Below are 24047 nucleotides of genomic sequence, written 5' to 3'. Positions count from 1 at the left end.
CTACGCGTGCCTCTCTCTCTTCTTCTCTCTCTTCCTGCTGTTATTAATGTAGATTATTCAATCTTCCAATCGAAATAACGCCGCCAGTAATGCATTAATACATCAGGCTGCGACTGCCAACTTACCATGGAAGTTGATGCAGTTCAGTCTGGTTGAAAGCGAACTTTTTTGTTTATCTTATGTTAGTTACGTGATCAGCCACAGGCCAATCGTCCAGCCACTTATGGACTTGCCGATATTCTTGATATTCTCTGAGATACTGTGCAAATTGCACATTGGAGTTGTGGTCGAGCCCTTCCGAGCCAACTTCCTTGTGGAATGCGAAATATGCCATCATGTTCAACCTGCGGCGGCGACCGAGGCTTGCTGTCTCTTCGCTGGGGGCGGATTCTCCTATACGAGGATTAGTATACCCTAGCTGAAAGGGATGTGCCATCTGGAACAGCGCATCTTCGCCGGCAATGGGAATTCGTCCGGTGATGCTTAAATACCTCTGGGGGCCCCCGTTTCTTGCCGTTTGCTGAGCCCTTAACTGCAGCCTTCTTCTGGGGTTTCTTCTCGCCGTCGTCGAATACATCATCCGGCAAATTGAAGCTGTGCGAATCAAAGTCAGCAAGCCAAGGCGCTTTGATGGCTGGAAGCGTCTGCTGGACTCACTTTCGGACATGTTGAACACCGATAGAGACGTCGTCTTTCAGATCATCCTTGTATTTCTGCCACGAGGTGCAAAGTTCCTTGAACTCATCAACCTGGTAAGAAAGATCAAGTGATTTGGCGCCTGTTGAGTCAGTATTGGGAAGTCTCAAATACCGAAGATATGCGAAAACATGTCAAGCTTGATACATACCAGAAGCCAACTCGAGGCCAATATAGTGCGTAGTTGTGTAGATGTCGGATGGGCCGTTTGCTGCGGGAGTATCTGTTGGTTTGGAATCATCGGATGTCTCAGGTTTGACAGGCACGGCCGTGATAGGACCAGTCTCTTCTGTAGACTCGGGTTTAATAACTTGACCATTCTCACCGTTCTCGGTCTTGACTTGATTGCCGTCCTGACCGTTCTCAGACTTGATGGGCTGACCATTCTCCCCGTTTTCAGTCTTGATTGGTAGTTCGGCCACTGCGGGCTCAATCTTGACAGCAGAAGTCTGCTCCGTGTCTTCCTTACATAGGTAATCGAGACTCCCTTCCTGCACAGCCTCGATCTCTTCCTGATTGTGACATCGGTGGTGTCGTTCATAGCCCTTATTGAAGGCATGGGCTAGAGCAATGGACTGATGTTGCTCAAGTTTCTGCACTAGCATTCGAACCTTGGACTCAACATAACCAGACCAGATCGTATGGGCCTCCTTTGTCTTCGCAGCTGAGGTAACGGAGATGTAGTATTTGTAACCTGCGGTGAAGAACGTATGCTTGACAAAAAGATCGCTCCAGGGGCGCTTGCCAACCATGATACTCTCAGATATCTGAAGAGCCCGCTTAAGTTCTCGGTTGATAATCGCCATTGACGAGCGAGTAATGTTGAAAGTGGCACACATGGAAGGATACGCAGGAGTAATGACCGGCATTAGATGGAAAGTATCACCCTTGTAAAGCTGTAGAGGCAGGGTTAGCATCTTGCGCATTGAAATCGCATGGAACTAAACGTACCTTGGGGTTCCAGATTCGAACAGGGAGAGGACCGCCCTCGATAGGCTTGAGAAGAACGGGTTGCGGCCAGCGCCATTGGCTAATAACCAAAAAGAACTTGTTAACAATCACCGAGAAAGTAGCCTTTGGGTAAAGCTGGCAAACGCGTGCGACGAGCATAGCCCAAGCAACACCACCAGGGAAACCCATGATGTTGGCATAGACAGCGCGCCGTTGCGCCCACAGTTTGATGGCTCGCAGAGCATTCTTGAATGTGCTCTGTTCAGGTACTAGTGTAAGAATCTCGTCCGTTACTCGTGTGCCGTTGAGGGATCGCAGCTCTGCCTCATCTAGGCCGCGCAACAGGCCAGAGTCCTTCAGGTCTTTGAAATCGGGAGATAGTTGCTTCTGAATAACCCTAGAAAAGATCAAATCAATGCTTATGCCAGAGTACTCAAATTTGATGATGGGTACGAAAGCATCAGTCACGACAGCCATGTCAGTGATGGCATCTTTAGGAGCCATCGAGAGAAGCAGATCTGGGAAGAACTTGAAGTAGTCCTCGCGGGTCACGTATTTCGGCGCGACGATGAGAGTGTCGATATCAGAGCCGGGGCCGTAGACGCCGAGGCGATAACTGCCGTAGGTGAAGACTTTGCCTCTCGCATTTCGTATGAGGACCTCGTTCTTGGGTTCTTTCTCCTGGGCGACTCGACGGACGAACGCATCGCAAATGGTTTGGATCGAGGCCAAGACCTCTTCTCTAGAACAAGTGTGTCAGTTCTTGATACGCTCACGTGTGGAAGATTTATTGGCTTCTACCTCTTGGCTGTCTCTGCAGGACTCTCGAAGGTCTTTTGACGCTTCAGTTCTTCCAGAAGAGCGTCCGATTGTCGCAGTTCGGCTTCCGTTGGGAGTTGCACGGAAATGGGAGGCGTCACGCCGTAAGCCTGTTCAGATGCCATAGCTCCACTGTATCCAAACGTCGGAATGGGGAAAAGCTAAACGACAGTGGTTGAAAAACAACCAACCCGAGGCCGGGGCGGAAGGGAGGATCGCAAATCCCAATGCGACGGGATGATAGCCGAATCAACAAGCGGTTGTTTGTTCAAAGAATGCGCTGGTTTTCAAGCCTCTCCAAGGGCAGTGGGAGCAGCGCAAGGGAGAGGCCGGGCACAGGACAGGACAGGACAAGACAAGACAAGAGGGTGCTCTGTGTCTGGTATGGAGACGAATATTGGGAATGGCTGGATCGGAGAGGTAAGGGATGGACCGTAAAGGATATCGAGTGAATTCGCTGGGTGATGAAGAGACCAAGTTTTTTTTTTACTTGGTAATGAAGGAGAGTGTGACTTTTGGCTGACTACTAACGAGGCGCCGCGAGGCTGCACAAACGCGGTGGTGGCCCAGAAGCTGGATTGGGTGTAAGTAATTGAAATAGTGGACCCTGACTGCTGAGGCAGTCTAAACCTGGGGGTAGGTTCTTATACGGGCTTGTATCAGTGGATTTGAGCTGAATTAAATGGGCAATTTGTTATTAATTGTGGCTGAAGCATTCAATCACGTTGTTCACGCGTTAAGAGTGCTTGAATAGGTGGCAGAAGTTGTCCACTCAGAAACAGATAAAGTGACAGCTGCAAGGAAAACCTGTTATTGATTCATGGTTGGCAATATCCGTACCCTAGCGCTAAACACAATCAGAATCGAATTATTTATATATCAGTCAATGAGAGACATTCAGTCAGCCAGTGGAGGGCGAGGCGAGGCTGGGCTTACTCGAGGTTACGCTTGTGCAGTTATCATATTGCATTGTCATCACATTTTCACGAACAAACACCACACGATATTCACTTATCAGGATAGAGCCCTTCCCCTGAGACGCACGCAAGACAAGACATTGGATGCTAGACCAGGGGGGTACGGCAAGTAACGGGAATTCTTGTCTACAGGTATGAGATGGAAGTTAAGCCACCAAACTCTGCTACATAAGAAAATGATGATTAAGATATAGATACGTATAAGTAGTCAATTAATGATGCTCTATCTTTTAAAGTATCATTAAAAAAAAAAAAAAAAAAGATCTCATCCCAACTTCTCTTCCTCTTTCAATGTTCATGGCATTTTTCGCCTTGTTTCCCAATGACGGTCACACACGCTAGTGATCACTGATGCCCCCTTACAGCACTGTCAACCCCCTTGTCTGCTGATTCTGCCGCCTCTGATTCACTCAACGGGGCTCGAATATGCACGAATCGGTACACCACACCCACACCCACACCCACATCCCAGCCCTCAGCCCAGTGCAGCGCAGCGCAGCCCTGTCATGGCCCTGCCACTTTACGACACTAGGTCAATCCTAACGCGAACGCGGTACCAACTTTAAAGGGCAGGGCATTTATTTGCTGCACTAGTAGAACGATACATTCATTGATTGACGACACGACTTTACTTGACCTGATTATTTCGTATTCCCGCGCCAATCCTCAAGGGCACCAAAACACGGCCTGGGACCCCAAGATAACGAACGACCATAGCCCGTGTCCAAATCTCGACCTTGCCATCATCGTTTCGTCGTTACAGTGTAGTGCACAGCTGCTTGCCCGCCATGCCACCGTCGGTAAAGAGAGCCTCTAGGGCTCGTCGCGAACCGCGTAAAGCCGCGACGTCCAACACGGATACATCACCAGGCGACGTCGAAGATTCCTCTCCCAGTCGTCCAGCCAAGCGTCGTAAGAAGGTCCGTTATCTTGTCTACCGTTCCATTACCCGCGGCCGCTGACATTGATCTTCCCGAGTAGGTCCAAGAGGATGAAGACCCCCCCGCGCCCAACGATGATCAACTGGTATCGCAAATCACACAACATCTCAGAAGTCAAGAAGTCCAGGCCAGCAAGGATCACGCAAATGTCATACACGAGGCCAAGGGCGATGGTGTAAAAGCCTACGCCAAAGTGGCTGCTCAGGACTGGACCTTTTATGTCACCAAGCTCAACGTCAACATAGGCCGAGCTCCCGAGACGTCACATAACTCTCAGACCGTGGGCTCCGACGAAGACGAGTCCTACGTCCACATCGACCTAGGCCCTAGCAAGATGGTATCGCGAGAGCATGCTACCATCTCATTCGATTCCAAGGACGAGAAGTGGTTTCTGCATGTCAAAGGCCGTAACGGTGCTAAGGTGGACAGCCAGCCCGTTAAGGCCGGACAGGCTCATCCTCTCACAAGCGGCGAAGTCATCGAGATTGGAAATGTCGAGATGATGTTCGTGCTTCCATCCGAGATAACTCCACTGACTGTGCATCCTATCTATTTGCAACGTGCTGGAGTCAGTGTCCATACACCACAATCTCGGACTTCACGTCGACAACCCCTCATTGCACCGGCGCCTCCGGAATACAAACGCCCGGGCACGCCGCCCTCGGCCCAGAGTACTGCCAAATCACCGGCTGCGAGCACGCCGGCCGTCATGGTTGGTGCGAATGGTGTAGATCTGAGCCAAGATGAGAACCAGCATATCAAGCCTCAATATAGCTATGCTCAAATGATTACCCAAGCCATCTTGAACGCGCCTGACGGTAAACTGAATCTGAACGGAATCTATACCTACATCATGAACACATACGCCTACTATCGTCATCAACAGGCTGCTGGTTGGCAGGTAAGTTCTCGTGGCGGTTACGTTGCTGGGCGGCATACTCACTCACACTTTATAGAACTCAATTCGTCATAACCTTTCACTTAACAAATCATTTGACAAGGTTGCCAGATTAACCGACGAGCCTGGTAAGGGTATGAAGTGGCAAATTGTCCCAGAAGCAAGAGAGGAGATGATAAGAAACGCCTATCGGGTTGGTCGAGGCGGTCATCGTGGTTCATCTGCCCCCTCATCCCCAAACCAACTGGCGTATATCACGCATGGCCCAAGAGATATGGCCTCGAGAGAACCTCCCTCAGCTCGCAGACGGAGAGCATCGCCCCCGGCATCACCACAGCCACCTGGATCCTCTTTGCTAGTTCCCCAGTCAACTCCTGATCGTTCTTTTGGTAGAAACGCGACCATGATGATTGATGGCAGCCCCTTGCCCCGTCCTAGAAAGACGCCAGCAAGAGACTCATCTTTCTCGGTGTACAATCCTCAATCACCCACGCTCACATCTTCCTACCAAGAGGACGGGGGGTCATTCGTCACCCCAGCACCGCCCAGGATGCACCCTAAGCTTGCCCCTCCAAGTACAGCACAGAGACCAAGTCAACACATGCCCACCAGCTCACCGGCCCCTTTCTGGAAATACGCAGATATAGGCAGCACACCCTTGAAACCGCTTGGTGGCTACGATGTTAGTCCCACTAAGGCTGGAGGTGTTCTCCCCCCGCAGAGTAGCAGTCCGCCGAGGGGAGATAAGTCACCTCTTAGCAGTCCCTCTCGACCGCAAAAGTCAAGTCCACAGCCTATTGCTCAACCGGCAGAGGCCGAAGAGGAGCACGGCTTTGATCTAACAAAGTATGTTTTCCCCATCATATACTTGAGACTGAGCTAACATAATTGTCCAGGGGATTCCAGAGTATCGGTGCGTATCATGCGCCAGTTGGTGGAGGGGCGTCTATCTTGCAAGGCCGTACTTAGGCTACCTTTCTACACAGGCGTTTCTGTTTTAAAGGGGACAAGTCTCTGAGCCATGTATTGTACTAACTTTCGAGTACATCATGTTGGCGTCCAAGGATGTTGACGACAGTTATGAATGCAACGCGCCAACGAAAAACGCATCTCTCCTTGACTGACATCTTCGTGACTGAACGATGAGCTCAACGACTCGCTCGATGTTATAGACTTTCCCGCGCTGGGGAATTCTAGCTCGACAGACAGACTCTAGAACTCCAAGTGTAAACATGTTATATAAGAGTGAAGATCATCTGGCCAATGGCCTAGAGCAGAGCCTTGGATATATACAAATGTTGAGAACGCGCCTTTTGATGCAAATACGTGTGATCGCGCCACCGTGCCGCCAACCGTACCAAACCCAACCTTTGCAGGGGCCTCCTTTTTTTTCGTGACCAAGCCACCCAGCTCGCACATGATTCATAATGGAATTCCCATGCTTTTTGTTTGACCATCTACTTTTACACAGCGGTGAGTAAAAAACTCGACCACATAATAGCATCATAAAGAATTTCGTTAAATTGTCAGCCTATCGCGCTCCAGCCTGGCCTCGCCTCTTAGGGTTTCCACGGCCAGTTCGCTTCTTGGTCTGCTGATGTTCACCACCCTCGATGAACTTGATGAGCTCATCAATGCTGCGGGAGTCAACTTGTGATCCAGGTCCCGTGCGGCCGGGAACAGTAGCATTGGAAGCCGCCAAACTTGAGGGATTGGTGGTAAATCGAACACCGGTTCGGAGTCTTCGAGCAGCAACATCCTTAGCATGCTTGGCAATGTTGACAGCATTCTGAGTGAGCTGCTCCAACCAGCTCTCGGCCTCCTTGGTGTTCTTGTCCTCAGGTCCAAGTTCAGCAAGGAAAACGTTGTAAGACTCTCGCATGCGAGTGACAGCTCCCTTTGAGTCGCGGTCTAAAGCAAGAGCCTGAGCCAGCTGGAAGAGGAGGGTGGCGGAGTTGATCGACTGTTTGCCGAAAACAGACTCACATACGCGCAGTGACTCCTCGAACCAGAGTCGAGACTCGTGGTAAGCCTTGAGGTTCTGAAGCATCACAGCAGCATTGTTGAGTGTGGTGATAGAATCAGGATGGTCAGGACCATAAATGACCTTCCACATCTTGAGAGCGTGTTTGGAGTACACAAGAGCACCCTTGCTGTCACCAATCTGGTGGAGGAACAGGCTCAGATTGAGGTAGTTAAGAAGAGTCTCGGCTGAGTCGACACCAACAGTTCTCTCAGCGACGATAATAGCTTTACGAGCAAGGTCAACAGCAGCCTCCTTCTCATCAAGCTGGTAGTAGAGCATGGATAGGCTGTTGTAGACACGAGCGACCTCGGGATGCAAGATACCGTAGATCTGCTCGTGCAGGGAAAGGGACTCCAGCAGAAGCTCCTGGCCCAGTTTCTTCTGGTTTTGAAGAAGAGAGATACGGCCAGCCTCGAGCGCCTCTTCAGCAAGGGCGCTGCGAGGGCAAGAGTCCTTGATTAAAGGAACCAGGTTGATGACGTCTTCGGGGCTGAAAGTATGCAAGTTGGCCGGGGCAGCTGCCTCAGCGGGAGAAGCCTCACGAGCCTTGTTCTTCTTCTTCTTCTTGCTGCCACCAGATTCTCCGTTAGTCTGACCGTTGGCAACAGGCTTCTCGGCCTTTGCAGGGGCAGCCTCAGTAGCGGTAGCGGCAGCCTCAGCAGTGAAACTGTAGTCCTTGGCCAGAAGCTGAATACCAATCTTCAACGACACCTCACGAAGGAGCTGCACAGGGCGAACCTGGTTGTGCCACTCTTCATCTAGCTCATATCGGAATCGCTGGAGGATCTGCTCCTCAATGTTCTCCCGCAGACTCTCAGGTGTAACCTTCTCGAACGACCAGTCGGCATCAGTGTAGAGACTGCGGATTGAAGGATCAAGCTCAGCAACGGGCTTCTCATTGAACCTGTGTCCAAGCAGACAGTTGAGGAGATGAGAAACAGCAGCAGGAACAGCAGGGACTGGTAGGTGTCGGAGGTAGACAGCAGAAACATGCTTGAAGGCTCGGGCAACCATATCTTGGACGCAAATGTCGCGCAAGCATCGGAGTCGGCCATCACTGGAGAGCTCAGCAACCTTACCCAGGTATCTCACGTTGATACCACGCTTGTGTAGAAGTCGGCTCAACGACTGGCCATCCATGGGGAAGCTGATCTCGGATTCGGAAAGATCCTTGAGCAGGTCAGGGATAACCTGTTCGCGAAGATATTTTCCAGCCGCCCTAACCTCTTCCTCGTCAGCAGCGAACTCGACCTTTTCTTCATCAGTCTGAGGAACCTGGCCACTGAAAGCGTCAGGGTTAAGAGCGAACTTGAAGTCCGACAGGTTAGGCTGGTTATCATCCTCCTTAGAGGCTTCACCCTCGCCCTCGCCCTCTGTGGTCTTCTTTTCGCCCTCATCCTCCTCACCCTTGGCCTCACCCTCCTTCTCCTTCTTTTGCTCCGCTCGACGGGCAACCTCTTTATCCACCCACTGCTTCAGCTTGTATCGTGAGAACGAGTCGACAAGCTCCGGTCGGAGGACTGTCATGCGGTGAGGGTAGGCATCGCCATCCTCAGGAAGACCATCTTCATCCAACCAAGCAATATCGAGGGGGCTGATACGGTACAGATCCAAGACATACTTGCGGGCGTCTGTGCCCAATAGACCCTTGGTTTCCACACTGGCCTCCAAGTCGAATCGCTTGCCATCCTTGTCCCAAACAGGATGCTTCTTGACCTTCAGAGCCTTGGACAGCTGAGCAAAGCCGGGAGCGAATCTCTCATCAGCGGCGACGATGTCCTTGCCGTCAACAGCACCGTAGTCGATCTGGTTCTCACCAGGTTCGCGCTGCTTGAAAATACCGGGAACAATGCTCTGACCAACAATTCGCTTTCCAAGGTAGTCAACAACCACGGTAGCAGGAGTAAAGAGGCCCTCGATATCCAATTGGTTGACGAGCTTCACACCAGCAACATCCTTGCCAGTAGCGACACGAGCCGCCTCGTCACCGCCCTCAGAAGTGAATGTACCAACACCGTCAGCACCGAAAGAGAAGAAGATGTTGTTATAGACAAAGATCTGAGCATCTCTGCATTCTGTGGGGTTCAAAGGAGCAATATCGCCACGTGCGACCATGACAGCGCCCCGAGTAGCAGCCTCATTGTAATCGGCAAAGAGCTTAGAAATGAGTCGTTCTCGGAAAACACGATCCTGAACAGTCTCACGAGGCAGTTCCTTAGCTGATTGGAACTCTTCATTCCAGTCTCGCAGAGTGTCAGTGTTCTCGACACCATTAAGAAGATAGGTCTCCTGAGATCGTGCCGGATCAGGAAGATGTGTGCAAAGTGTTGAGTTAGGAGAGGGAACCACCCAAGGAGCAGCAGGAATGGCGTTGGTGATTTGGAAAGTGGCGAGGGGGTCGCGTTGGTTGTTGTAGTCCTGGAGTTTCGTGAAGGACTCGGCGAATGAGGCAGAGACAAGCTCGATCAGGCTCAGCAAAGAGTGAGCAGACTGTCCCTTGGGTGCCGGGCGAGGAAAAGGATCGAATTTGGCGTTAGATGACTTATTGACGAAGAAGCCCGAAACGTGAGAGGTGATCTGATATTGCTCGCCTTCGTTGGTGGAGACAACCAAGTAGAGCAAGTGGCCGCGCTGGCGGAGGTGAGGAGGGGGAGGATTCCAGGAAGACAAGGAGATCTGCTTCACTGTCTTAGGAGCGGGCTCAGAGGGGGGAGGGACCAGCTCGGTAAGAGAGGGCACAGCCTGGAAATCGTAGTTCTGAATTGGCGACTCCTCGGGCGACTCGTTGTTGCTGACAGCCTCTGTGGCGACAGTTTCGAAGAGAGACAGTCCTGGAAGTAGGCCCTGGGCAGTGTCGCATCGGTCTCCAGAGGCACCGATAAGCTCTCGAATGCGAACAAAATGGATGCGAGCTTCCTTCTCGGTATATGGGTCTTCAACAACGTGGAATTCGGGAGTGGTGCCAAGGTCAGGAATTTCAGAGAGGGGAATGAAGTCGTTGATCTTCTCGCCGTTAAACTCGAGGTGGAAGCAAGTGTATTGGAATGCGGAGGGAAGGTCAATGATCGACTGTCGAATCTCATGAACCTGTTCTTGAGAAGAAACCTGAACATTTTGTGTGAGCTTGAGGTTTTGGAGGGGCTCGGTTTAAGTCAATGACGGACCATAATCTGCATCTTGCTAGCATTGGCGTCAGGCAAGACGATGGTAAGGTTTATTAACGCTTTGAACCGTCAGATATCCATGTCGTTTATATCGCTAATCGGAGGGATAATTTTAGCTACCTTCAGCGCCAGCGTCAACGTCTTGAGCTTCGGCCTCCATGTTGGTCTCGGGCTCCTCGGACGCAGCGGCTGTGAGACGTATTAGCTCGGTTTAGTATAGTAAATTTAATACCAAGAACAAGAAAAACCAGTACAGCCAAAGCAAAAGCTATATAATAGCTCCATCAATGACCGAGTCGAGGCTGTTGAGACCCCGGACTTTACAAGCGAGCATTCGACAAGGGCGGTCTAGCTTCGCACAAAAATTATACGTACCAGGCGCCTGAGCGGGAGGAGTGGTTTCCTCAGCCATATTGACAAGATGGAGTGTTTAGCAAAAGAAGAATAGGTAATGAGGGAGGAAACCAGGCATGGGATATGCACTGGAAGGGGAAGACAATCAATTGAACGACGTTCGTCGAAAGAAGGTGGGAGTAAAGTAGTGACGGAGCGGAGGGGACGAAGAAAAAAATTGGACGGTTAACTTAGGTTGTGGTGGGTGCGACGGCAATGGCCCGGCATTGCATTGGATCCGGACACTGGGAGTATCCGGTGCTGAACACGCGACAGTGACGGTACTTCAGTCCTCCGGTGGCTTCTACGGTTAAACAAGGTATAGCCCCAGTAGAGAATCTTAGGGCCCCGAAGCCGGTCGCGACCCCCAGAGGGATTGACGGCAACGCTAGACCAAAAGTAGATGAATGTAAATATTGGCCGATCTCTTTATGCTCCCTACCAACAACACAACATCTTCTTTGTCTTTGTCTTTGACTATCTTTAGGTATTCCTTTTGCTTAATGATTCGACAACCAAGGCTCTCTTGGGCATGTAACATGTTTCTTGTTGCTTTACTGATACTCTAATATTGATTCAGCCACTTCGGTATCACCTGAATATATCTATCATGGCTGATCTCCCATCCCCGTCAGCCCATCGTTTAATGAAGGGAGATCGCAACAACAATCAACAAGATGTACAGCCTTGGACGGCAGCAAGATGCCAGCGCCTGCTACGACAGCTCCAGTGTCGTTTACTTTCTTTAAGAAAACTGGTTAATGAGGCTCGGCAACCAGCTACAACAACAGCCCGGGCGAAACGTACGAATACCGAGAATGAACCAACGAAATCGTCAAAGCGAGCGCGGCACACATACGGAGGACGCCGAATAGTAACATCTCAGTCAAAACCAAACACTTCGTCTTTGTCGACACCGCCGCGCGCATTTCGCACTCTCGGCAGCATGAAGATTCAACGTAGTCCGCCAGGAGCTGGACGACTCGGTTTCACGACGCCGGTCATGCGCAAGTTCAGATGCGACGATTTGGCCCCTGAGACTTCACCCACGAGTTCAAAGCCGATAAGTACAGATTCAAAATCGCTAGTTACAGAATTACAATCACTTCGCCGGATTGTCTCGGATAGTGAATACCGCATATATGATGCCATTTTCAGCTGGCTGCATGGCTTGCTGACCTCAACCGAATCTCTCTCCCAAACAGCACACCCGAAGTCGTTACTAGGGATGTGTCTTCGCAGGATACCAGATGCGATAGCCGTGATAGAAGAATGGGATCGTCAGACTGCGGCAAAGGAAGGGAAAACTTTCAAGTGGCAATCGTCTAAAGCATCGGCAGAACTCTACGATCAACTCGAGGGGTTCGGCACTACAAGTCTGGGTTGGAAGTCCTTCAGGATTGTTGTCCGTGCGCATGCTCTATGTCTGTTGGCAACAGCCGTGACAGAAGGTCTCTTCGAACCTCCGTTTGTGCGGCTGTTGGCCGATCTTTGTCTCAGTCTCGACTGTAATGCAGAAGCCGCGAGACTTGTCTCAAGCCTGAGACTTCCTTTGGCAGCACCTCGTGGTACATCAAGCACCTTGATCGAGAGCAGTACGGTGCAGCCTCTAGGAACTATAGTAAGAAGCTTACAAGGTCGGGGAATAATCGGCCCATCATGGGATTGCCTCTCGAACCTTATCAACAGCAAGAAGTTGTCTCTGACCTGGCTGACATCACGAGCGTTTCAGTCAGTATGGATGCGAGGAATTGAAATCCTGCTACATTCCAGAAAATCTGTGCCCTCGGTCGTCGAGTTCATGTGTACAGCTCTGGACCAGCTTCTGCTGGACAATGGCAAAACAAAGGAGACAGAACAACCTACAGAAGATCAGACACTGATTAGTGTCCTGGCAGCAATGGCAGCAGCGATATGGACATTGGGTATTGAGATGAGCGATAAAGAGCCTTGGAAAGCCCACGCCATCCGACGACTGCTCTTCACACTCGAAATGTGCGTGACACAGCAACGAACTCGTCGTGGGGCGTTTCGAAGCAGCGGATTTTTGACACTCGTTTTAGCCCGATTCTTGGCCACGAGTTTGATCGACGAGAAAGTGGGCAGTTTATCAGCGAGGAATCTGGCGATTTACGACTGTGTGAAACCGTTGACAGCAAGAAACGGTTCCCCAACTCAACCTCAGTATCGCCAAACTCTTTTGCTGGCCTGCTCTGTTGCACAATATCGGGGACAAGCATGTGGTTTGGCTTGCCACGACGTCTTGTCTGAGATTCGTACATCTTTAAATGAACTGGGGCTTCCTGATTGGTTTCAAGAATGTCTGGTGTCCGACGGGGCGTTTGTTTTGGCACAGAAAACGAAGGACCTCCGAGATGTTGCTTTTGCTGAAAGATTTCCCACCGCTGGCAAGGGAACCCTCGAAACAAGCACGATGTTTTCGGGCTGGAAGTGGGAGGAAGGGATTGGCGAATGGGTTCTCCCCAGCCCTGGTAAGGAACGAGGAAGCGAGCTGAGACAGCAACACCAAAGTCGAGACGGAACGAGCTACAGAACAGGCACAGATCGTCGACCAGATAGTCGAGGCCGGACGACAGGCCTGAGTGGGAAGACGGGCTGCAATCACAGGCGCAGAAACGACGAAGATAGCTCGGTGGGAAGTGACAAGGATGCTGGCAATCATGATGATACGGACGACAGCGACAGGGAGGATGAGAATGATACGAGCGCAACCAGCATTACGGATATTGACGAAGAGCAAGACAGCGGAGATGAGCTTGGCGAGTGTGCACAGATGGTGGACTACAGCCCCAGGAAAACATTGGGACGAACACATGGTAACGGCAGTGACAGCAGCAGTAGCGGAAAGATCAAGACCGTCAAGAGAGTCAAGCGCTTGGATATTGCAAGGACCTGGCAGGAAAACAGGGTTAATAGAGTCGCTATGGGAACATCATTGGCAGAGCCGGGAGAGGACGATATGGATGACGAACTCAGCATACTTTAAGCTTGGGAGAGATCATACTAGGATGTACGGATACGCAATCATTCTATTAGAGTTTCAATTTACGCCTTGATTTTTGTTTTTTTTTGTTTTCTTGGTGTTGGTGTTGGTGGCCAGGATCATATATGTACATGTAAAGAATTCGTCTCAGTGCTCGTCTCAGGCTTTAACTGGAGAATAATCCTCCGCCTCTCAGGAGCCGCGGAAACGGTTACGATAACATCGGTCATGGTGGGGCTAGAGGCACTTGAAACCGCCATTCGATGTCATTGCTGGGTCAGGCTGGGTTCGGCTGGGAACAATCTCTGAGGACTTGATCCGCAAATGGTCCATAGTTTTTACTTGATGGTTGCATTGCCGCTGAGTCGTGTTCAGTTGGAATGGGACCACGTACATCCTTGTGAGGGCTACAAATGAAGTATTCTCCGGTATAAGAGAAATAAAAGACTTCCAAGATTAAAGTATTTATCGTAAAAATACTAAAAGAGAGTTTAAAATTAGCGGGGCATTGAAGTTTTAATAAGATCATAATCCCCTACCTTAGACACCCTCGAACGGCCAAGAAACTGATTACCCAGAAGCTGGGAAAGCCCTTGTTTCAGAATCCCAGTTGCGCCCCGCGGTGCTAGGATATTAGATGTCCTTCCGCCACTCGGAGCCAGCGCCACAGTCATCTCCCCTGTTCAATGCATCGTGTCCCGCGCAATTGCAACGCAGACGCTGACTGGGTCAGTTCACCTCAGTTCGCTAGTAGAGCCGCCGGGGGGTTTCCTAGATTGAGGAGGCTCGCCCAATGACAAGGTCAGATCAGGGAATCTCGAATGCGTAGATGAATATCTTGAAACTAGATGCCCCTGAGACTAGAGGCTAGACCAGTGGCCTCGCAGCTGGCCCCAGCTGTAACTCGCTCACTGTCGTAGAGCAGCTGGTCACTGGCAGATGGGCCCCTCAGTGGGATACTCAGGGATAGGAAGCGGGATAGAGCTGATGGACTGGGCTGGGCTGCAAATGAGAAAGCAAGGGACACTGCATGGCCACTGTTTCTACGACAAGCCTACACGCGGCCTTGAATATGATCTGCTTGAGCCATGATTGCTGGGGAATTTACTATTGACCCAACTTATCTCGCAAAATACCCCCTGCTCGTTCTTAATAGTATCCCTCCCTTGGCCTCCGCAATCGTTTTTTCAAAACTCTTCCTTGCCTTGTCTTGTTTCGTCAACCTTGACGTCTTCAGTTCATTCCTAAAGACGGCGTAGGAATTGTTTGTTTCGGAGCTGGTTTCCATTCAGACACACACTCTCTCATTCATTCATCTGTTCACTGTCTGCTGTGGTTGGTGTTGTTGTTGCTGCGGCTACATTACGGTCCCTTGGCCCCATCACTGTCGACAGCGCCCTCTCTCTCCTTCTCTCTTCTTTTTCTCTTCGCCGCCGCTTCTTCGACCATTCGACTCGATTCCTCCAGGGGAGGTTTTTCTTTTCTAAATTTTTCACTTCGACACCTCGATCTTATTGTTTTTTTTTTTTTTTTGTTCTCAGTCTTTCCCTTCTTTCTTCAGTCGCAATGAGTGCCGGAAACTCACTGCTGCCGCGAGGCGGTTACGAGCTCACACCAGAGCAACAACTCGCTAAAGAAATCGCCGAAGCCACCAACGGAAACCTCTCCAAGTACCTCATGATCGTCTGTGGTGCTGTCTCTGCTGCTGTTATCGTCTGGAAGGTCTGCGAACGAATTATCCGACTCACTCGACATGTTTCTTGCCTAAACAACGACAAGCAGCGCTACTTCGCTATCCCTAACCAGAAGTTCGCTGCCCTGAAGCGCCACCTTCTTTACGCTCCCGTCTTCAGCAAGCGCCACAACCGCGAAATCCAGCTAAGCAAGGCCATCAACGTTGGAACTCTACCCACCCGTTTCCAACTACTTTTCCTCGTGTCCTACTTCGTTTCCAATGTCGTCTGGTGTGTTATCGACATCGATTATTCCGCTGATATGGCCACCGCCTGCGGTGTCATTCGCAACCGCACTGGTGTCCTCTCAACTGTCAACATGGTATGAATTGAATTGCATATTAAGGATCGCCAAGCCAAAGCACTCTATAGTGCTTGGCTTAGGTTGTTCCGAATTTCACTAGTACATGCCACTAACCTTATTTCCATTTCAGGTCCCTCTCTTCCTTCTGGCTGGACGCAACAACCCTCTCATCCCTCTCTTGAACATCTCCTTTGACACCTACAACCTGATCCACCGTTGGTTTGGCCGTATTGTCATTCTTGAGGCTCTCGCTCATACCCTTGCCCACTATGGTAAGAACGGTTGGGTGTTCACCCCTCCCGCGGGCAACTTTATTCTTCCCGGCTTTATTGTAAGTCACTTCAGTGACATTTCTTAACGTCTATCATGTGAATGAAATTTTACTTACACCTTCTAGGCCACTTGCTCCTTTGTCTTCCTCGGTATCCAGGCCTCCAGTCCTCTTCGCCATGCCTTTTACGAGATCTTCAAGGCTCTCCACATCCTCGCTGCCACCGCCGCCGTTGTGGGATTGTACTATCACTTGTCAGCGTCCCCTGGTCTGTTCAAGTGGCTCTGCTACGTTTATGGTGTGATCGCTCTCTGGAGTTTCGACCGAACCTATCGTATCTGGCGTGTCATTCGCTCCCACGTTGGAGGTTCGCGCTCCCGAACTATTGTCGAAGCTCTCCCTGGAAATGCTGTTCGATTGACCATGACTCTGGCTCGCCCCTGGAACGCCGCCCCTGGACAGCACGCCTATCTCTACATGCCAGCCATCAGCTACTGGCAATCTCACCCCTTCTCCGTCGCCTGGTACGATGACGTCGAGGATGTCAAGAGCGACCGATTAGCCACCACCAACCAAGATCTTTTGGCCATGCAACAACAGCGAGTTTCTTTCATCATCCGAGGCAGGACCGGTATGACTGACAGCCTCTACAAGAAGGCAGTCGCTGCCCCCGGAGGTCGTTTCGAGACAAGCTGCTTCGCCGAGGGCCCCTATGGTGGACACCACTCTTTCGACTCGTACGGTACCGTGGTTCTCTTCGCTGGAGGTGTCGGCATCACTCACCCCGTTCCCTATATCAAGCATCTTGTTGAGGGTTACTCTGAGGGTACTGTGGCAACTCGAAGGATCTTGTTAGTCTGGACCATTCAGACTCCTGAGCATCTGGAGTGGATCCGCCCCTGGATGACTGAGATCCTGGGCATGGACAAGAGAAGGGACGTTCTCCGAATCATGCTCTTTGTCAGCCAGCCTCGCTCGACCAAGGAAATTCACAGCCCCTCGTCGACTGTTCAGATGTTCCCCGGACGACCCAACATCAACACTCTCCTAGGCATGGAGCAAGAGCACCAGGTTGGTGCCATGGCTGTGACTGTTTGTGGCCCTGGTGCCCTCAGTGACGAGGTTCGCCTGGCTGTCCGAAACCGCCAGGATCGATCTCACATCGATTTCATCGAGGAGGCGTTCACGTGGTAAGCTTAACAGCGGATATGAGGTGTTTGGGAGTTTTTGGCATTTCCTGGCTAGTCCAGTCCATAATTCCCAACCATGAGGGTCCCCAAGACCATGAGCAACAGCAACAGCACTGGCTCTCATTTCTGAACTCTGAGAGTTTTCAGGGATTCGGATGTTTCCAGTCCATCTTTGGACATCTTGCGAAGCAAGGCTCAATTTTGAGATCAATTTCATGTATTGTACTTTAGATCGAGGTGTATCTACGCTCCTTTTCTGTCCTTTTGAGGACCAGCACTCAGTAGCACTAAAACAAGTAACGGCCATAAGTGTTTCAACTACTACTCGTGATCGGTGAATGAACATTACCACACTAAGATTTACCAAAAGAAATAAAACTTATGATCAGTTTGGCTATTCCTGACAAAGAAGTATTCATTAAAATGTGTCGTTGGATGACAATAAAGGAAGTTTGTTCTCTATCTCAAATTATCAATGGCACTAAGGTTGAGAAGTTATTCACTTGCTGTTCAAGAGCCATCCACCAACGCATAGTTCACAGTACATAATCCACTTTGCACTAGACCATGTTGGATCTATCTCTGAACGTGACATTGATCAAGTGACTTGTGTGCCGTCTCGGCAGGTGACCGGAAGCGCTGACCATGATCTTCCAGAGATGACCATCATTTGACCCAGCGCTGAGACACTCGAACTCGTGTTCCTTGTCGAAATTGGACACAAAAGGTCTAACAAATATAGATGGGAGGCTGGAGTTGATCATAATCGATCTGAGCAGGGAATGAAAAGCCGATAACAGCTTTGTGAATTATGATACGGCAATAATTATGCACATGTCACCCCCCAAGAAGTCTGGTGGCTGGGATCTCGCTTGTCTCGCTGTGACCCGCATAAACTAACCCCGGCTCTCCACCAAAAATCAAAAGGTACATCGGCTCGGCTCAGAGCATGAACCTCGAGGTAACGCGTAACGCGTAGCACTCCCAAGAGGAGATCTAACGGCTAATGCAGGTAGTGCATGCATTTAGTGAGGCGACGACTCCACATTCGGGTCAAGTGTCTGAGCCCTGCATTTACATCTGTGTTACGTACCTCTACTCCGCCTTCAATTAGGTTGGAGCTTATCAGCTCTTTGTTCCAGACCTGACTCTTATCAGTTCTGGCTGACCTTCTCAGCCGTCTCATCCCCCATCTTCCACATTCACTCTTTGAATAACATCAACCACTGAAGTTTGGTCGACGGTAATCGACCAACTCTTCAATATGGCGTCTAGAAGTCTCATCCCTTTTCTTGTAGCCATGATGCTGCTCACAGGTGTTTGCAACACCTTGTTGACCAAGTATCAGGTATGACGACATGCGCATCCGCTGTTCCGCCATGTTAGCAGAGCTGTAACTGACTCACCTCTCCATAGGACAACCAATGTGTTCGAAACTGTGGCCCCGATGGCAATCCAAGGAAGCGCGCTTTCTTCAACCAGCCGGTCCTCCAAACCGCCCAGATGTTTATTGGCGAGATGGGTTGCTGGCTGGTTGTTGGACTCATGGCTCTCTGGCGTCGATTCAAGGGTTCTGCACCAGAAGACAGAGGCTATCAAGCTGTTGATACCGAGGAAAATGGCGATCCTGAAGCTGCGCCCGAAGCCGACGATCGTACAAAGCTCCTTCATACTGGTCCATCCATCTTGAGGGGATACCGAGTTACCTTGCTTGCTCTGCCCGCTATTTGCGACATCTGCGGTACCACGCTCATGAACGCTGGACTTCTTATGGTTGCTGCATCCATCTACCAAATGACACGAGGTGCTCTCGTCTTGTTCGTCGGTCTCTTCAGCGTCGTCTTCCTCAAGCGGCACTTGCATCTCTTCCAGTGGCTCTCCCTTGTCGGCGTTGTTATGGGTGTCGCAGTCGTTGGCTTGGCGGGAGCTATCTGGCCAGATGAGAAGCCCGAGAACTCCATTGGGCAGCCCGAGGAGGACTCGGTTACTGACGGGGGTCTTTCAGACGCTGCCAGGGCCATTGTGGGTGTTTTGCTTATCGCTGGTGCCCAGATCTTCACAGCCACCCAGTTTGTCCTCGAGGAATATCTCCTGGAGAGATCTACAATCGACCCAATCAGAGTGGTCGGCTGGGAGGGCATCTTTGGTTTCAGTGTTACCCTCCTCGCCATGCTTGTTCTGCATACCACTATCGGCTCCACTGAAGCTGGCAAATATGGATATTTCGACATTGTCGAGGGCTGGCGCCAGATGACCGAGAACAAGCAGGTCCTCATTTCTAGTTTTCTCATCATGATCAGCATTGGGTGAGTATCTCGTTAATCAAATTTAGATAGCCAAAGACTGACATTTACTAATAGTGGCTTCAACTTCTTTGGCTTGTCCGTTACACGAAGCGTGAGCGCTACTTCTCGATCTACCATCGACACTTGCCGAACCCTGTTCATCTGGATCGTCTCCCTCGGCTTAGGCTGGGAGACTTTCAAGTGGCTCCAGATTGTCGGCTTCGCCCTGCTTGTTTACTTCACCTTCTTGTTTAACGGTATTGTTCAGCCTCCTCTGGAGTTCCTCAGAGTCCCGGATGAAGAGGTCGAGGAGCTCTTACCTGAGGAGCCCATTGAGCACCGTTGAGTGAAAGCATTTCCTGCTGCGACACTAGAACATATTATTGTTGGGCCAGAGTTTTGGAGTCATCTGCATGCCCGAATGGCGTCTAGGTTTGGAGTATAGGATTTAGTTGGAATAGTCTATCATATTGAAAGTTCCAATGGTTCGGAAACATAACTATCTCTTGTTTGTCCTTGTCATAGTCAAAAACAGTGTGTGAGCCACCCAAAAATGCAGTCAACGCCCGTGCGTCCGATATCCAGATAACGCCTGAGACAAAAAGCAGCCAACGATGACCGTAGGAGGTGCCTCGACTACCAGGCCTCAAGTAACATTACATAGCAGCTCAGCCTCAAGAATAAACTTGCCCTCTTTGTATTTCTCTGAAGATTCGTAGGCCTTATCGTACTTCCATCCAACGGTTTCCTTGCACTGGCGGCATGTAATATCACGGACTACGTGTCGACCGGTCGTCATGTTACGTTCGTTCGGAGGACCTGTCTCGATATTGACGACGTTGTGAAAGAGGTAGGCCTTGCCATGTTGGCCACGGAAGTTCTGATACCGGCATTAGCGGACAGGTATCTAAAGAGGAGTTAAGAAGTTGGAAAGTGTGAGAGCAACATACACGACTGATAATATCCTCATGGTTAGCAAGATGGGCCTTGCATGTCTTGCAGCCGTAGATCTTGCTGCTATTAAGGTAGGTGTTGTAAGCCAGCCCCATGATGCGGGGCCCTGAGGCGAACGAAGGGCGATGCCAAACTGGAAGAGTATTGGAGGTGTTTGTACTGATAATGCGTAAAGTCGAAGTTGTCGAGATGTATCGTGAACTTGTTGGTTGAGTAAGTTGAGAAGGGAAAGTTCAACGAACAGTGGAGAAGGGTCACGATAGGTCACGGTAGGAATGGCACGTCATGAGGCCGGAGTTAGCTAATGCGGGTACGTCCCTCTTTAATAGTGAGGCGGAGGCCGGGGTTAGGTGAATGGAAGCGGGGTCTGCCTACTCCATCAGCCATATATGTAAGATAAGAGAGTCTCGGCTTGACTGAGATAAAGTTGAGATGGCTGTATAGGTATCCAAACCTTAGAAAGCCTCATGGCGCCTTTTCTGATGTCTCAATATTCATTGATGGTCTGATTCTCATACTTTTGGCGTAGCAGTGAGTAACTGAGAAGGCCGAAGAAATCATCATGAGAACTGGTATCCGTAGTCTCATCGATTGCGGTCTATGATATTCACAAACAACCATCAATGTATCACAAAGAATAGAGGCAATTTATTATTGTATCCCAAATTGTTTTATATATGCACGATATGGTTGCTCTATCGGCAAGCTCATCCAACGCCTGTTGCTATTGTAAAGAGCACAAATATTAAATCAGTGAAACCACCCAATACAGCCATTAGCCATCCAAGATTCGCCCTTACGCCTATACATGTCAAACAGGTATGCAGCAAGGGGATCACTTCTCTGCCTTCTTTTTCTTCTTTGCTTCTTCAGCAGCCAGGTCTTTGTCCTTGATATTGTTGTAATGCCACACGCCACGTTCCCGGTCCTGTTGTAATAGCTTCTGGTCTTCTTCGGAAATGGGGACACCTTCGATGCCCTTAACTTTCTTCCCCTCGAGAAACATGACAAGTCCTCCGATGGCGGCGACAATACAAGCTAGTGCTACAAAAAGACCTGTAGACCAGCTGGGACGATCGTAACGGTTAAGACCCCACATGAATCCGGACAGGACGCACTGCAGAAACGTGTTCCATACCATCAGCCAGATGACGGCGTCCATTCTCGTGATGGGTGTTGGCGGGGCGCGCACGCCAGTCAGCGGAGCGTCGGGAATCTTATCTTCAGGGAATGGGCAGGCGAGTGATGAGGCTAGTTCCGGCGCAGACGAGATGTTATGGGGGCCTATTTGAGGATCAATCTGATCGGACCCTGGAAGGCGGAACCATCCTCGGTGAATGCCTGCCAATCGCCGAAGGGCAACTTCCTTCTTCTGGAACCGATACTGAAGCAGGAAATACAAATCACGGAAGCGCCATGGAGCGAGACCAAATCCTGTAACACAGAATAGAGCATTCAGAATCTGGGAGTCCCACTCTATCCACTTGCGCCTGGGGGAGTTGATGTCGTTACAATCCGGAACACACATCGCGGGTGAAGCATTGCTAGAGAGCTTGTCAGCATGGTTGGTCTTCATCGAGAGAGACAAATTATTAACTTACCAAAGTAGTAAGAAGAGCATTCCGCCCCAGGCAACGACGTTCAGACCGTAAATAGTAACAAGAAAGCCGGTGGGTGTTCGAACATAGTTCCAGAAAGCGATCAATCCAAGTTTCGTCGACTGTCCAAACGAATGCTTTGGCGGGAAATGATATCCATTGTCGAAAGGAGCCGCGGCGGCAGGCTCACCAGTTAAGTTTCGCCTGGGGGACGCGACGCTTGCGTTTGCCTTCTCTTCGGGCGGCTCTTCATTGACGGCTGGGAATGTGCTCTGCCTGGATGTGTCCCCAAGGGACTGGCCTGTTTGCATCGGTATCGAGGTGTCCGATGGCCTTCGCGCCACAGTCTGTCGCGAGAATATGGATGCTGCGATGGTTCCTGTAGCGGCCATAAACCCTTCAGGGGGGCCGGAAACTTCGAAACTTTGGGAAACTCTGCGGAGACGACCACTGAGAGATGAAGAGGCCGCTGGGCGATTCTCAACAAGCGATGGGGAGTCGGTGTTTATGTTTGTATGGTTGGGGTTTGGTGACGCATTGTCGAGGCTTGGAAAGGGTTCGGTATCTGTGCCATTATAGGAAGGTTGCCCAGAGTTTGCCATGGTGGCTATGCGACTTGGCGACCCTAGATTGGGCGCCCGAAAAGCTGTAATTGATTGACGAGTATTGATACTATGTGCAATTGATGCTTGTTTCAGTGAATGAAGATGTCTATACAATGTATTTAAATAGGTAGGCAATGAGAGAGAATGGAATGCGATTGTGATCCACATGAACGTGCCTAGCAACGGTGGGACTTGCCAATTTATCTCCATCCTCTCTCAGGGTCTAATGCTAATGTGGATAGTGGATGCCAATCACTACCGAGCTACTCCGTACAACCTACCGTAGGTATCTAAAGCACTGAAGCTACTGACGGTTCACGGCAACGTCGGGGGGGTCGTTATTGGTCAATCAAAGGCAAAGCGAAGTTCCTGACTGAGACACAAAAGTCTAAACGACCCTAAATTCTCCTGGAACATGTGAATAAACGAATGCTCACTTCGTTCTCGTTCAATCTGAGGTGCATATACTCCCCACTCTTCAAAGGCATTGCTATCCACCTTCAATCGGTCCATAAAATAAAAATGCTAATCTTTACCTCGTCACTCCGTACAAGGTCTAGAATCTCCATCAATCTCTCTTACCACGGATTTTCAGCCATTCACTGTTCGTTCGTTACTGTTGTGAAAATCCTCGCCAATTTTCTACGCGCGGATATTTTTTTCCTGGTCGCAGAGCCGCGCCTCGCCCTCATACGCGTATTTGGCTTCCGCGCATACACTGCCTCTTGGCCCTAATCTGTATCATATTTCATCACTCGCCTCCCTTGGCACTCATTACGTGGACATTATATAAGGGTCAGTAATATTCGATATGCTCGACATGGATCCCTCAAGTGACCCGGTTTCAAACGTCACTTCAACAGTCGTATACAATCTGCAATATCAGCATGATTGGGTCTCCCTCAAAGTTCATGAAACGACAACTCAGCGACCTCTGATCAGAGGATTGCCGCCGAAACGGCTCTACACCCATCCTGATGACCAGATTGCTGCTCTGGAACGTGAGAGGGCTACCGGAGAGCCTCTGGATCAGACACCAGAGCTCGAGTGGGTGTTGGCAGTGCATCCCGAAGAAAAATGGTCTATCAAGAGATTCTCTGAGATATTTGACTCCATCGAGCACAATGGCCCACGAGAGAAGAGACTTGTCCTGGCTACCGTGCATAACGATTCCACGGTTGTCTACTATCTAATGCAAGAGGGCATGGTCAAGCCTCGACAAAACTAACCGTCGACAT

At 50.3% G+C, this 24047-nt stretch overlaps 9 protein-coding genes across 9 annotated transcripts; 5 read left to right on the top strand and 4 right to left on the bottom strand.

Moving 5' to 3' along the window:
• Positions 1-748: 748 nt before the first annotated feature.
• Positions 749-2938, bottom strand: BKA55DRAFT_87135 (Poly(A) polymerase central domain-containing protein). The gene is made up of 3 exons (XM_046201672.1): positions 2449-2938; positions 1648-2389; positions 749-1592 (listed from the first exon to the last, which is right to left on the bottom strand). Exons 1-3 carry the CDS (start codon positions 2589-2591, stop codon positions 831-833), a joined length of 1647 nt encoding a protein of 548 aa, XP_046046732.1. The 5' UTR covers positions 2592-2938; the 3' UTR covers positions 749-830.
• Positions 2939-4231: 1293 nt separating this feature from the next.
• On the top strand, positions 4232-6251 carry BKA55DRAFT_517230 (fork head domain-containing protein; the record flags this gene model as incomplete). Its single annotated transcript, XM_046188167.1, has 4 exons — positions 4232-4363; positions 4425-5285; positions 5341-6128; positions 6179-6251. 4 exons carry the CDS (start codon positions 4232-4234, stop codon positions 6249-6251), a joined length of 1854 nt encoding a protein of 617 aa, XP_046046731.1.
• A 562-nt stretch (positions 6252-6813) lies between these two features.
• On the bottom strand, positions 6814-10884 carry BKA55DRAFT_516853 (clustered mitochondria-domain-containing protein; the record flags this gene model as incomplete). The annotated part of the gene is made up of 4 exons (XM_046188126.1): positions 6814-10413; positions 10473-10531; positions 10593-10661; positions 10848-10884. 4 exons carry the CDS (start codon positions 10882-10884, stop codon positions 6814-6816), a joined length of 3765 nt encoding a protein of 1254 aa, XP_046046730.1.
• Positions 10885-11318: 434 nt separating this feature from the next.
• Positions 11319-13961, top strand: BKA55DRAFT_574198 (uncharacterized protein). Its single transcript, XM_046193284.1, has one exon. It carries the CDS (start codon positions 11476-11478, stop codon positions 13870-13872), a length of 2397 nt encoding a protein of 798 aa, XP_046046729.1. The 5' UTR covers positions 11319-11475; the 3' UTR covers positions 13873-13961.
• A 1321-nt stretch (positions 13962-15282) lies between these two features.
• BKA55DRAFT_86794 (ferric reductase like transmembrane component-domain-containing protein) lies at positions 15283-17560 on the top strand. Its single transcript, XM_046201671.1, has 3 exons — positions 15283-15924; positions 16037-16237; positions 16304-17560. The coding sequence occupies exons 1-3, from the start codon at positions 15436-15438 to the stop codon at positions 17369-17371; spliced, it is 1758 nt and encodes a 585-aa protein (XP_046046728.1). The 5' UTR covers positions 15283-15435; the 3' UTR covers positions 17372-17560.
• A 622-nt stretch (positions 17561-18182) lies between these two features.
• Positions 18183-20119, top strand: BKA55DRAFT_574188 (uncharacterized protein). Its single transcript, XM_046193283.1, has 3 exons — positions 18183-18715; positions 18784-19673; positions 19728-20119. The coding sequence occupies exons 1-3, from the start codon at positions 18632-18634 to the stop codon at positions 19996-19998; spliced, it is 1245 nt and encodes a 414-aa protein (XP_046046727.1). The 5' UTR covers positions 18183-18631; the 3' UTR covers positions 19999-20119.
• On the bottom strand, positions 20120-20980 carry BKA55DRAFT_574186 (Yippee/Mis18). Its single transcript, XM_046193282.1, has 2 exons — positions 20603-20980; positions 20120-20532 (listed from the first exon to the last, which is right to left on the bottom strand). The coding sequence occupies exons 1-2, from the start codon at positions 20699-20701 to the stop codon at positions 20299-20301; spliced, it is 333 nt and encodes a 110-aa protein (XP_046046726.1). The 5' UTR covers positions 20702-20980; the 3' UTR covers positions 20120-20298.
• Positions 20981-21441: 461 nt separating this feature from the next.
• Positions 21442-22806, bottom strand: BKA55DRAFT_692398 (uncharacterized protein; the record flags this gene model as incomplete). Its single annotated transcript, XM_046199780.1, has 2 exons — positions 21442-22150; positions 22208-22806. 2 exons carry the CDS (start codon positions 22804-22806, stop codon positions 21442-21444), a joined length of 1308 nt encoding a protein of 435 aa, XP_046046725.1.
• An 823-nt stretch (positions 22807-23629) lies between these two features.
• BKA55DRAFT_692397 (tRNA-splicing endonuclease subunit Sen15) lies at positions 23630-24037 on the top strand (the record flags this gene model as incomplete). Its single annotated transcript, XM_046199779.1, has 1 exon — positions 23630-24037. One exon carries the CDS (start codon positions 23630-23632, stop codon positions 24035-24037), a length of 408 nt encoding a protein of 135 aa, XP_046046724.1.
• Between the last annotated feature and the right edge of the window lie 10 nt (positions 24038-24047).

This window comes from Fusarium redolens (genome assembly GCF_020744475.1).
Source record: "Fusarium redolens strain MPI-CAGE-AT-0023 chromosome Unknown BKA55scaffold_12, whole genome shotgun sequence".
NCBI classification, from domain to species: Eukaryota; Fungi; Ascomycota; class Sordariomycetes; order Hypocreales; family Nectriaceae; genus Fusarium; species Fusarium redolens.
The sequence above is the reverse complement of the archived record's forward strand: the minus strand, read 5'-3'. Positions and strand labels throughout refer to the sequence as shown.